At 48.9% G+C, this 13,725-nt stretch overlaps 1 protein-coding gene across 2 annotated transcripts in view; it reads right to left on the minus strand.

Moving 5' to 3' along the window:
• LOC138182699 (homeobox protein aristaless) overlaps nucleotides 1–13,658 on the minus strand; it is a 62,427-nt gene extending 48,769 nt beyond the window's left edge. For both annotated transcript variants that reach the window (XM_069118779.1, XM_069118778.1), the window contains exon 1: nucleotides 12,159–13,658. In XM_069118779.1, coding sequence (XP_068974880.1) covers nucleotides 12,159–12,303 — 145 coding nt within the window. In that variant the 5' untranslated portion in view covers nucleotides 12,304–13,658. The remainder of the gene's footprint in view (nucleotides 1–12,158) is intronic.
• Nucleotides 13,659–13,725: the final 67 nt, after the last annotated feature.

Consider the following 13,725-nt stretch of genomic DNA (forward strand, 5'->3'; position numbering starts at 1 on the left):
GCATAGTTTAATTCCTCCTGTCATCCTGTAGCCTAACTTTCGGCTTTTTTACATAGGTAAGACGCGATGATAACGTCGCATAAATCGAGCTTAAGTAGGTAATCGAAGGCAATGACGAAGAATCACGGTAAGTAGGCGAGACACGATACAACGATCGTGTGGCGATTTTTCGCGTTATCGATGCGGCAAATTAAGGAAAAACGTCGGATTTGACGAATCGATCGAGACAAACGACAAAAGCGAGAGATCTCGCGTCGATAACGACGGTTGGGTAGGCAGTTAGTAGAATGGTAGTAGGATTATCGGTGTTCGTGGAGGCACGCTCGCCAATGGATTATATCGGTAGGGACACGCAACCGTAATAGATTTGCCACGGTTTGGCACGGTTTATCGAGTCTACCTTGCGTTTCGTCATGTACGGTTGGTTTGACGGTCTCACGATCGGCCGCGGTCTGCATTTTCGCGGCTACTTTTTTCATTCCGAAGGAAGGGGAAACGGTAATTGAGTCGTCGAGCATTTAGTTGTGCGAGACGTGCACGGTATACGAGTCACGATATACGATCGATTCATTTTTCATCGATTTTAGGCACCGTCGTTTTATACGTTTCGCGGGCAACCTCGATATTCGAGGAGTTTAATTAACTCGTTTATTCGAGGAAAATAGATACGAAAACGCCCGGTTTATATTATCCGGTGAAGCGATGGCAGACAGGGCGCGTAATAAACTTAACTGAAAAAAAGAGGAGTACTCACGAGTCCGGATCGTAAACACATTAGTATTTACGCGACGATTCGGAAAACGCAGCTGCGGCTAATAAAAATCCAGATCCGATGGGTAGGATTCGCGTGGTTAAAAAACGAGCGAAAGAGACGACGGTTGGACGGGTCGTTTCACCGTGCAATATCTGAATTATATATGCACTCGTAAAACTTGTAATACTTCCTAATTGTGCGTCGTTCTTTCTTGGTCGCGCGTTTTGTAATTATTAGCCGGCGTGTATATCGGCGTAATTATGCGACACTTTGATTTGCCCGAGCATTCATCGATTTACACGCGTTTATATACGCGGCCCTCTCGGCCGCTCCGCCCATTCGCCGAGCTACCACATTTTATCTACGCCTTTCGTTAATCGAAACGCCGAGTATTTCATGGCCTTTTACTTTTATCTATGGCTTCGAAGAAACACGTGTAATCGAACCTGCAGTTTGCTTTTAACGATACTACGACAACTGCGGACGACTACAACTCCTAACGCACCTCATCGATAACGAATCTCGTAGAATTCGATAGAAAATATTATTTTCCGATTATTATAATTATTTCCGCTGTCTGTAGCAATCAGATCGAAACGCCGCTGATCAGGCCGTTTGCCTTCGTACGTCGCTTACGATCGATAGCGATTTTCGTACGAAGAAGTTTCTCTTCGTCCATCCGTAACGACCTCTTATCCTATTCGTTGTCGTTCACCGTGTACGACTCATTCTCTCCTTCGCGATAAGGTCGCTCGAGGGACCCTGGATCCAGTTATTCTCTTCTCGGAGACCACTTAAACACCCAAATGGACTCGATAATTTCATATTGATTTACCGTTCTTCCCCTCGACACGCCCATCTTTCTCTCCTCTTTTTCTCTTGTTTTTTCGCTTTTCTTTTTGCTCTTTTCTTTTTTAAATCGTACATGTTTTTCGCGAAGCAACAACTAGCGACACGAAGTCTGACCCGAATACGAGAAAATTTGCCCGACGAGTCTCAACGGAGCAATGGCGACAATTATCGTGCCAATGATCGAGAAAAAGTAGAGATCCGGCCAGGTCGGATCGAGTCGAACGGTATGCGAACTCGTAACGCAGGAATTCTGGAATATCTATTCGATGGCCGATCGCTGGCCGGCGTAATTGCTCGTAATTGATCGTCCGGCCGAATTCTCGATGCTTCGGTCAGCGTATCGTTCGTTAAAGTCGAAACGAACGATCGTCACGTAGCAACGTGCCGGGCAAAAAGCCATCGTTCGCGAATAAACTTCTCATTTTTAGCTCGCCGCGTGGCCAAACTGATTTATCGATGTTAAAGGCAAGGATCTCGACTCGCGGCCAATTATCCAGACTCGATCGTCCCGCGGATATCCACGCGACGTTTTTTGCCCGGCTATCTTTCAATGGCTACGCAACGCGACCCGATTCTCACAGAAATCTCTCATCTAAACAACGTATTGCACGCGAACGAACTGTGCAAGTCGGTGCGTAGCGGCAGAACAGAATTTTAGTTATCTCGTTTACACGCGTTCCGTGATACCTTCACGGAACACGCGAAACGCTAAAAACGAATTCAAAAATATATATCTCTTCTTTATTAAGCGGGTATATCACCTTGTAGGGATTGCATATATAATTAGGAATTTTATCGGACGAATGGATTTCTCTCTTAGGGACGAGGCTAATCAACGCGACGAATCTTTAATTCTCCCTACGTCCGACGTACCTATTGATACTTAGTTTTTAATTATCCTATACATTGCTATCCATCCCTATGTCCTGTCAGGAGTCACGAGAAAATATTCAGCAAATAGACTCGTAAAAGCATACTGGGCGCGGAACGATGCTTCGCGTATTATTTTATATTACTTTACGCGCTTCATAAAAAAAAAAAATTAGAAAAAATTCCTACGATCGTTCAATATTTTACTCGGTTCGTTTTACGTGTCTAGTCGTTATCGTGGAACTGGGACCGCGACCACGCAAGGCACCTACGTTGTCGCAGCAGCCGAAAAGATAAACGAAAGACGAACCCTCGTCGATCGAATAGCAAAGTGAAATAACGAAGGAAAGCGAAAGACCAGCGCTAATTACGGCCAATGAAAAGAAGCAGAGGAAGGGGAGAATCTTGACCGAAAATAGAACTATAGAGAATAGAGGGAATCTGTGACCAGCTTTTCTTTCAGACTATCCAAGTACAATGTCTACTTGAACGTACGAAACTTGCCTCTAGTTCGATGAAACAGGGCAAAGGTTCGCGAGACCGTGTGGATTAGCCACGCGAAGAAGGGTAGCCGGTCCCTTTGAACCTGGCTCGGGACTCGCGACTGCGTAACTCACGCGGCCTCTAGCCTCGCGCACACGCACGGTTTGCGTTCTCTCGTTCGTCGACGCTTCAGACCGAGGATTGTGATAACGATAATTAATGTTGCCCGACGTTGATTATCCCGCACGCGATACCCGTGCCTACCCTTCCGCCACGTCTGGCTCTAGTTCCGTCTTTCTCTCCTTGACTAACCACACCTTCGTTTCCACTCTTACCCTCTTTCGGTTCGCTTCGTTCGCACGTACACCCGAGCGAGATCGCTTTACCATCGTGTCGTCGTTGAGATTACGATCGCAAGGTCTCTTTTAGAAGAAATTATCGCCCCTAGTCTCTGGAACTGCGCAGTTATCGGAAATCCCGACGGGATTTGGAACCTTATCTCGGATCGATATTAACACAAGTGACCGATATTATTTGGGGAACGACCCGGAAACACTCGTACGATGTACGAGGAGTAAGGATTGTTTCTCGATTTCTTGGCGGTCCATCGATGCGAAATTAATCATGCGAGCTAACAAGTAAGTTCTGAGAATCCATTAAGCGGCGTGCCAGGGACCACGACCGTATTAACCGGCTTCCACGATATCGTCATTAGGAATCTTAATATACGGGCCAAACAACCAAGGTGATCCATGATTCTCGACAAGTGCGATTGTCCGCTAAAATGAATATAAATCAAACCTTCCGTCTTCGAGCGAGAGAGTGCCGTAATGGCCTCGCGACCAATTCGCAGGTAAACGACCCTTGTTTGTTTTGTAACAACCAACATGGTCGAACGCCGATGTAAACTGTCGAATCTGGTTGCTCCGATCCTGCCATTTCGTATCTCGTTCGTATCTTCGATCTCCTTCTTCGCGATCGTAACCGAAAAAACGAATTTCGTGAAAAGTTCCGAGCAAAGTGGGTGAAGAGACGCTGGCTCGAGTGAATTCGATGATAGGGAATCCGGTCGTTGCGAAGACGAAGCTGTTTATCTCGTCGCTGTCGGTGAAGCGTCTAGACGGGCCGACAGAAAAATTCTCCGGGCAAATGCTCGCGTTCGGGTCGATTTACGAGCAACGCCAACTTTTAGTGGACCATGGCGTAGTGGACTTTCGAGAGGTCTAATCGTAAGTGCCTCTTCATTGCTGGTGCGTGCACCCGTCCGGTAGATAGCGGAATACCTCGGTAGAAAAAAGAAGGAGAAGAAAAGAGGAACGAGTGGCTACTCTTAACCGATCAGGACCGTGGCATCTAATGGCTTTGCCACGCCACGTGACCCTCGAACGCTTAATGCGGGTCCGCAGGTGATCGCGGCCACTCGCTCCACGACTCATCGCGAGTACAAAAATTCGAAGCAAATCGCTCGTGAACGCGTGCATCCTCGTCTTGTCGCCAGCCGTGGCGCCTTTAATGCGCCCAGAATCGCCGCGTTCTTACCCCGCGAACTAATTAAGCCAGATAAAACGAAGAAGCGGAGGATGCACGCGAATTCGGAACAGACTCTCGACTTTCGTAGACGTGGCATAATTGCAATTACCTAGCGCCTGATTGAGACGATCTACGGGGATCTCAAGCGTGGATCGATGCAAGTAGAATGTTCGCGGTGTCGCGTATATTCGAACGAGCCCGTTGGAAGGACGAGAAAAGACGTTATCGGGCTGGAATAGCGGGACGACTTCATGGTGGGCCTGCTATCTTAACCGAATTTACGGAAAACACTTTGCTCGCTGGCCACCGTCACCAGGAATGCTTGTCCTGCCACCGACGAACGGCCGGTATTTCTGGCATGCTCGTCCGGTCTCGACCGGTGCGCTTCCAAATCGACAATCGTGTTAAACCCGTGTTTCCTAATGGATTCTCGGAATCGTCATTCGCTCCTCGAATCACTCAAAACGATCGCTGGTACGAGGCTCATCTCGGTTCACCGACGATTCGATAAATCTTGCGCTGAGAAGAGGCGACCGATCAGGAAGCGAAAACGTCACGCGGTTCTACCGTCACCGAACGATAGTTGGAGATAATTCGATTCTGCAGCGAACTGTCGGTCGACTCGTTGCCGTCTCTCTATCTAGTCGAGACGAGGCAACGCGAAGCAAAGCGAAACCCCGTAGCCTGTTCGTTCTCCGTGAAGAACGAGAACGGAGAATGAGAGCTGATCGTGGAATGACGACGGGCGACGGACGATGGTTCGTTCGTGGCGCGGAACTAATGACGAGCACGGTGACGAACGACGACAAAGAACTGTTAGTGGCAGGTACGAGAAGGGAGATTGGCAACGCGGCGAACAGGAGAACGGAGATCCGATAAAACGGCGCGTTTTGCTACGCTGGCTTTCGTCCGGGCAACACCTGCGCGCCGTGCCGTGTTACGGCCGTGCTACATCGCGCCTCTATTGTGTACGATTAAACGACAAATCGAATTTAGCTCGTAACGCGATACAAAAAAAAAAAGAGCCGTCGCTCTTTCGAGATCGACTCGTCTCTATTAGCTCCTCTCGAGATCGGGAAGCAGATCGACGAGACTCGTTCGTGGCGATCGCGACAGCAGGATAAACTCGAGCGTTTCGTTTCATGCGCAATCAGATACCAGACGAATTAACCGACCACTCGGACAACATATGTCAGCAACGTTGTAGCGAACTTATCGAGATCGCGGTAACGACCACTTACGTTCTTAAGACCATAAATTAGGATATTTCTTTAGTTCAATTTATCTACGCGGTAAAGCGAGTCTAATGGGTCGCCGAGTCGAAGAAGTCGTCGTTGTTGTCTTTGTTGGTGTCGAGAGAGAGGGAGAGAAGACAGAGAATACGTTCCGGTGTGTCCCGTCAAGCACGACCATTAAAAAACTTTTTTCTTCGGGGCTCCAGAGAAAAATTTAGTCGTAGAGGCTGTCGAAAAAATGCAAACAGTGCCCGTCCAACCGGATGAGAGGAGATTGAATCGAAGGAAAGAAGCGATCAGACGCGCCACGAGTCCGTCCAATTCTCGACTCGCGAACGCGGAAAAAGAAGCACAATCTCTCCGGTCTGCCGAAGCGTGTCCAGCATGGCGACAAAAAACTGCCCCCAGAAAATCGATCGACACGCGCTTTCCGTGTTCTTTAATTGACTCTGGAATATTAACGAGAATTCCACCGCGAGATCTAAAATCCGCGCTCCATAGAGCCAGGCGTCGAGCAGCTACCCCAAGTAAAAAGTTGCTTCTTACAACTGTCGTAAAGTAGCGACTTCACTTTATCCGTTTATCGAACGCGTGACACGTAATCGACAGCCCTTAATATCGTCGCGAAGTAACGTCGCATTTCGGAAACGTCGCTTTTCGCCCTATCTTTACAAGGGATCTCGAAAGTCTTGCGCGTATTTTTAGGACGTCCGTAATTACGGGTATAATTTTACCGGTCATTAAGGCACGCACCTGCCGATAATCTAAACAATCTCGTCCTACGGCGAGATCTGATAACAGCATTCACGTACCTACTTCTCGCGGTATACCTTCGTTGCGCCAGCCTTGCGTTACTCTGACTCCACTGTGCGATACTCGCTTGCAACGGAGGTACGAGTTCGATCGTCGTGGTTAACCCCTTGTCGCCTTACCGTCGTGTTTCATTAAGGCGGACATCGTAATTTATTATTTGATCGCATGGTACCGAGTCACATTACGCACATAGGGAGCAAAAAACGTATCGAGTATTCAAACATGATTAAACTCCTATCCGTTGGTAATTGAAAGATTCAGGACACGCATAATATTCCTTCCTCTTGCTGTTTTTTCTTTCGTCGAGAGGATAGATAGGAATTTATTAAATTGGAAGAAGTCAAAGTATTTATAACCGTACGATGAGCTACTGATTTTTTTCAATCGTGCAAATTCTTTTAGTCTCGCTCGTTCGTCGTACATTTTCTTTCCTTTTTTTTCTTTTTTACTTTCACAAAAACATCAATCTATGATTTTCAATGACGTTGCATCAACACCGACTGCAAAGTTCTCGAAGGCTAATAAAATTTCCAAACAGACGTCGCTTGTTTCGCGAGTGTCTGCTCGCGCCACGACGTCGCTCTGCTTTTCCCATCTTCGTCCAACTCGGATCTTTTTCTTCGTCGAGCGTCGAAGCGTTCTCTACGAGCGAGGAACAAGTTAACGAGGTGAACGCTTTCCGTTTGGTATTTAACCGGGGGCTCGGCTTGGGTCTCGTTTTATCGAGTCATATATCAAAACTCGGCGGCCGAAAACGTCAGAAACAGAAAGGGAAAGCGTCGTGCCTTTCTGACCGATTCACGAAATTCCACCGAAGAACGCGAGACATCGTTTCGATAGACGATCGTGGCACTGATCTGTACGGCACGTGAATCGGTCGTATCGCGTTCGCAATACGCGAGCTAAAGCAGAATCGAATTACCATAGTATGCGTCGAGCTAATGGGCCAATGGGAAAGATTAAATAGAATTCAGCCGATTCGCATGATTATTCGGATTTTAATTGGCGGTGGCCTGCGGACACGCGGTCCTCGTGGACACAAGATACCGATACCCTACCACCTCGAATAGATTGAAACGTTCGGGAAGGCAGGGTCGAAGGCAAAAGAGGAGTACGGTTGCTCGAGCACGGTGGAGCGCATAAGCGTGGGTTTCTCGCAGCCATGGCCCACATTCCAATAAATAACGAAACAAAGGAGCTGGATATTCACCCCTCCCATCTGCTGTTTCGGCCTGCCGCCATATTTACATCCGATAACGAGCCGCCGGCAGATATTTACATTTTTAATAGCATAAACCCACAGACCTGACGGCCCGTTCGAATAATATTTCCCTCCTTCCTCCGTTGCCTTCTTCCATCGTCATCAACGACCCCACCGTGGACGCCATTTATTAGCCCTAATTGATCGAAAGGGGTACGTAAACCTTTTCCCCGTCTCTCGCCTCCAATTTTTTTCTCTCGTTTCTGTCGGTCGACGAGCAGAGCGAGCGCGCATATGGGGCTGTTTACGCTTACGTTCCTTCCAGAGAGGAAGATTCGTCGAACGAAACTGGAGAAGGATAACGTTCGTTAACGGAGGCAGGGAGGCTCGGAAATCGCACCCTCGTTTACCGCAAGGCACATGACGCCGGTATTTCGGTAACGATTAGCCCCGAGTTCGACGAGTTAACAGGTGATCGCTATTAAAAACGAGCAGAACTATACTTTCGAAATCGACTCGTTGCCCACCCTTCGTTCGGAGAGGAAAGCGGGCCGAGAGGAACCGCGAGGTAGACCTGGAGAATTCCCTAATGGACTCGTCACGCTGGAAAAGTTGGTAATTTACGATCGACGGGTCTGGGTTAAAGCAGGAGGGTTGAAACGCAGGGTGAAACGGAGGGTGAAACGAAGCAGGACGGATAGAAAGAGAGAAGGTTGGACGCGTAGTGAAACATCGGGGCGTCGAGAGTCGAGTCTAATCCCGTAGTAGGAGGGTTAATTGGATGGAGTGTTTGAGCTCGCAATTAGCGATTAGCAATTACTCGGTATCGAAATGGATGGAAAGGGTGGGGGAACAGGGTGGTTCGGCTGTCTCGGGCCGACGGAGCGATTAATGAGCCAATCGGCTAATAACGCGTCACGCAACAATACGCGGTAACCGTTTCGCTTCGCGACGCGTTGCCGTTCGTTCGATATTGTTGCCGTTATTAGGCCCGAACCTAGAAAACACTGCCGTTGCCACATCCTCACTCCCACGAGGATCGTGGCTCGTTACCCGATTACACCGGTCTTACTGCACGGGCGGAACGCTTTCGCGAGCTCTTGAAGCGAGCCGCGCAAAGATCGATGCTCCGCGATAGATAGGCTTCCCCGTCTCCCTCCCACTTCGATCTTTCCCTTCGTGTTCCTCTTCTTTCCGCTCGTTCTATTTTGCAATCGAGTATTAGCCGAGTAATGCGCTTTAATGGGCCGCGCTCGGAGAATGGATGGACTCCGCGTTCGTGTTCGCGCGCGGTCGAACTTGTTCGATTAACCCCTTCGTGAGCGCAGCATCCGCTCCGATCGTCTCCGCGCCGATGGATAAATGACGTCGTTTCGCCGCTCCGGGGAAACGTACAACGGTACGGTATTTTCCAGCGTTCCTTCCACTTAAGTAGCCATCGATCGCTTCGAAAGATCGAGAGAATTTTAACACCGTTTTCGGTCAGCTTTTGCACAGTGAACGGCAGCTGAAGAAGAAGAAGTTCGAAGACGATGCGTCAGATGGAGCGGGACGAAGATCGGGCGAAGCAGGGTGCAACGCGCGAATCGCGGAGCTCGAGGGAAGCGACGGCGGTTTGGAGAGTCGCGACGAATTTCTTGGAAAACGATACGTAACTGGCCCGGGTGAAATATGCTCGAGGCTTCGAGCGGGATAAAGCTCTGCTAATTGGTGGCGAGGACGAGTGGTGCGCGCCTACACTAGCATCGGTTCGCGAGTCGCGTAATTCCGGCTAATTTATTTGATTGCACCGGCATGCCCGACTCTGCTCGCCGTAATAAGACTTGCCCTCGCCCCTTTTACGCTTCTTCTCCTCCTCATCCTCCTCCTTCTCCATCTGTTTTTTTTTCTTCTCCTCTTTCAGAACATCGGGCCCCCTCGCTAGTCTCTCGAACAGACGAGAACGAAATCGGTAAGCTGGTTGCCGCCTTCTATTTCGAATTCGAAGTTACCTCGTCCAAGACCATAGAGAATCATAGAAAATTATCTCTTTTCTTTCTCTTTCTCTCTCTCTCTATCACGCGCGCGCGATAAAAAGAAAATAGTCGAACGAGACTGGGAAAACGATTGCCAAGGTTTCGTGCGTCAAACGGTCGGGCGTGGACGACGAAAGCAGCGATTCTCGGAGGCCGTAGCTCCTTAACAGCCCCTAACGAGGCAACGGAGAAGTAGCAGCTGTGTGTCCACGCGTTTTATACGCACGCGAGTGACTGTGTGGCCCTTTGATACAGCGTAAGGACTCTTAATAACAATGTCGTTTATAGTTAGTACATGGGCGGAGGTTAGTTAGCGAGCATCGTGGATGTTCGGCGGCGAGGGGAAAGAGAACGCTAATAAAACACAATTAGCGGCTCTACCGAGCCGACCAATCACCGGGTTCCGCGCGCTCTATCGTGTACGCACGCGTAAAACTCCGGCACTGGTTATTTATGGCTTTCCTGGCGCGCATTATTGAGAGAAGGGTATCCTTATTTTTCGCAATCAGCTCGCTCGTTGTTACCGGTCGCCGATGCCGTCGTCCTCGAAACTATTCGCTTCCTATCTGTATTATCACGACATCTAAGTTCGATGAGGCGTCATCGCGATCTCACGGCGACCGTACGATTCGATGAAAGTGTATTATCGATGGTAAGCAATACGCCTAATCGAGAAAGAAATATCTTTTCGCTATCGAAGATACGAAGATGCGAAATCGCAACGATCTCGTGTCTCTGATCTACGCCAGGACCCATCCTCGCGAATCGTCGCCATTTCATTCTCGAGGGTGGTCGAATTCGAACGAGGAGAACCCTCGTTGAACGACGACCCTTCTGCCTCGAAACCAATCGACCGCGAACTACCCCCTCGTTCGTCGAGTCTTATTGGCGAGACTTAACCCACGATTCGGCCACCATTTCCGGCCAACGATGAAAGAGCGCATGGCGGTCAATTAATTGGTGCAGACGGTATTTTCGAAACGTTTGGGAAACATTGAAGTAGAAAACCGATCGCGTTACGCCGTATTTGTGCTGAACCGGCTGTTAATCGTTCAATGATTAACTATAGCAGCTCGTTAGTGGAACTGTTACCTGCTAAGTTACACCGTGTTTTACGAATATTCGAATGACTCATTCGAATGGCTAATGGCATCGAGGCTATTTTGACGCATAAGTTCTATCTTCTAAATATTAAAATTTTGATATTCATATTAGCGATCGTTGTCTGACAAGAAGGACAGGCGATCGTTGGTTGGAGAACGCGTTCTCGCAGGGTCTAATACGCAACATTGTCTCTTTGGAAGACCCGACGTTCGTAATTTGTTAATCGGCGCGCTATCTTGTTAATTACCCGATAACAGAGCGATACGGTATACCCGCAGAATGAGATTCCGTTATCGCGCGAGCTCGTTTCGGTTTATCGCCAACGGTTAAATGGTAATTTGCTATTTATTTTCCGAGGGAGAAAAGTCGAGTAACGCGAGTTATCGCGGTCGCCGGCTATTTTGCATATCGACCAGCTAGAAACTCGGACTGGCGGAGTCGCGTCAAACGCGCTTCCGCGCCATTTCAAAATCCAGTCGTCGACGATTTTCCATTTGGCGGATATTCATCTCGCTCCCATTGTCCCAAGGGAGCGGATAAACAACGGTGTAACGTCATTGAAATCTCCGACTACCGAACGCTGCCTGGGACGAAGACGCGCGACCGCTGCAATCCGTCGTTCCGACCAAAGAAAGCCACCTCGTTTCGTGTAACGTTTAATTGGAGCGGTCGGAAACGAGTATTAATTTACCTTCGATACGTGTCGGCAATAACGACATTGATACACTTTTTGCCGATGGCCACGGGGAGGGGCAAGCAACTAATTTCAACTTAATCGTCGTCTTATCGCAATTTACCGAGTATAAGTGAGCCTTAATTGACTCGAGTGCTGTACAAGGACTGGTTGTTCCCGGCGAAGCAGTAAGCACAAAAGGCGCTCGCCTGCAAAAAGTTCGCTTCAACGAGCATTTCTCGGTCGTGGAATGTCGAATGGCTCGCGGTTCCTAGAACGTTCGTCTCCTCGATCGTCCCGATCTCTTTCCGATCGTCGCGTCGCGAGGAAAAATGGTCATGGCCAGCACCGATCCGGCTACGAAACCCTGGAATTCTGACACTCGACGTTTACGCCATTTCAATGGAATTGTCTGCGAGCGTGGAGACGACACGAGCTTACGGAATCCGCCGGTTCTTTCCAACGAACCACGTTATCGCGAAACGTGTTTACGCGATTCCGTTCCGTAGGCGAATAAACTTTCGCTCGACCGTGGAGTACCAACCGGTCGATCGTCGGTAATAAAGCTATCTTCCTGTATAAATAGTATAGAAAGAAGAAATTGATATCGTTACATGGCGAAACTCACTTTGCGTCTTTTCCATATCGTCGGGAAGTTCCGTTTCCCCGACGTCCACCAAACTCCGGATGCTGAATACGCTCTTGGCGACCCGCGTTTTCTGAAGCTCGGATACACCCTCGGGTATTCTTCTCGGGGTCGTGCTGAGATCCATCGTTCTTCTCAATACGGACGATTCACTTGTCGAACGTTAATCGAGGGAAAAAAGGAGGCACGTATACACGTCCTCTCACAGTGCACACGAATATCGTATCGTCCTTTCGTCGATTCGCATGGTATACAACACGCAACTGCTATCTCGTACGATTCGTGTCGTATAATCGATGATTCGATCTGTTATCGTTCATGAATTCAATACGAACGTCGCGGAAATTTGACGATTCGTTTCCCCTAATCAAAGACTCGTCGATCGAAACGTACGATACGTTTTGTTTGCGGATATGGCCACGACTTTTGTTCGCGATACTCGATCTCGTTGTCGAGCGATACGGATCGGGCCGCTTGCTCTTCTTATCTTTTTCAATGAAATATCAGATCCTTATCCGATGGATCGGCAACGAGCCGGCAATTTGATGTTTATCCCTCGATTGCGCGACCACCTGACGCGATGCGATTCTGCGTCTCTTTTCAAGGTATCTGACAATTCCATCCAGATGGGTTTCGCGACCTTTCGAACGTGTAGGTCTCGATTTTAATTTCCGCAAACCTGGTGCACTCGATTCCAAAGACGATAGGATCGTTGGCGGCGATTAGATCGACTCGATGCGCTCTAACAGTACGAATAATCTGGCCACGAAAAGCAGAATATCGGACGATGCTCGCTCGTAATCGATCCGATCGTTAAGTGTTGCGCTTATCATTGCAAACTAAAACGATCAACAAACTATGTTGTCTCCTGCACTATGTTTGTATACCAACGTTCACGACGTTCGCTTTACCTGGAATTGTCAATCGTCTAAACCGAGTCTATCGAGCTGTTGCCTCGACCTTTTTCTCGATTGTGTTTATCGTTCGCTCGGAGTCTTCATTGGCGGCGAATTTACCGCAACCACTCTGCTTCCATAAATTGATCGAATTAACAGCTCGATCATTGATCGTTCCTTGTCTTGTACGCTCGATCACTACACACCGTCCCCTGCCCGCCGATTCGATCTCTCTACGGTTTCTCAAGTCGGCCTCGATCTCGCGATTAAACTCGCCGAGAAAGCGTACGTACGAGCGTCGACGAACGATCCAACGAAACGTCACTTGTTCGCGTTCGAACGTTCGATTTCGGGATAGAATCCGCGTGCTATCGCGAAAGAATTACGATCACCAGTTCCACGAATCTCTTGCCTCAAGGACGATCGATGGTCGTTCGTCCGGTCGTTGAAGGAATCAAAGTTGACAGGTGACAGTTAATGGAGGGGAACAGGTGAGAATGTCGGGCGCGCGGTTCTACGCAGCCACGCGACGAGCGAACACGAGAAAGCAGAACCGGCCAGCACCGAGCACACGCGTATCGCGAACTCCTGTTCGGCAATGTTCGCGTTCGAGTTCCCTCCACCTCGAGGAGGTCGATCGTGTCCCAAGGTGG

Source organism: Bombus flavifrons, chromosome 8, assembly GCF_040668555.2.
Source record: "Bombus flavifrons isolate JBK064 chromosome 8, iyBomFlav1_principal, whole genome shotgun sequence".
In the NCBI taxonomy this organism is placed as follows: Eukaryota; Metazoa; Arthropoda; class Insecta; order Hymenoptera; family Apidae; genus Bombus; species Bombus flavifrons.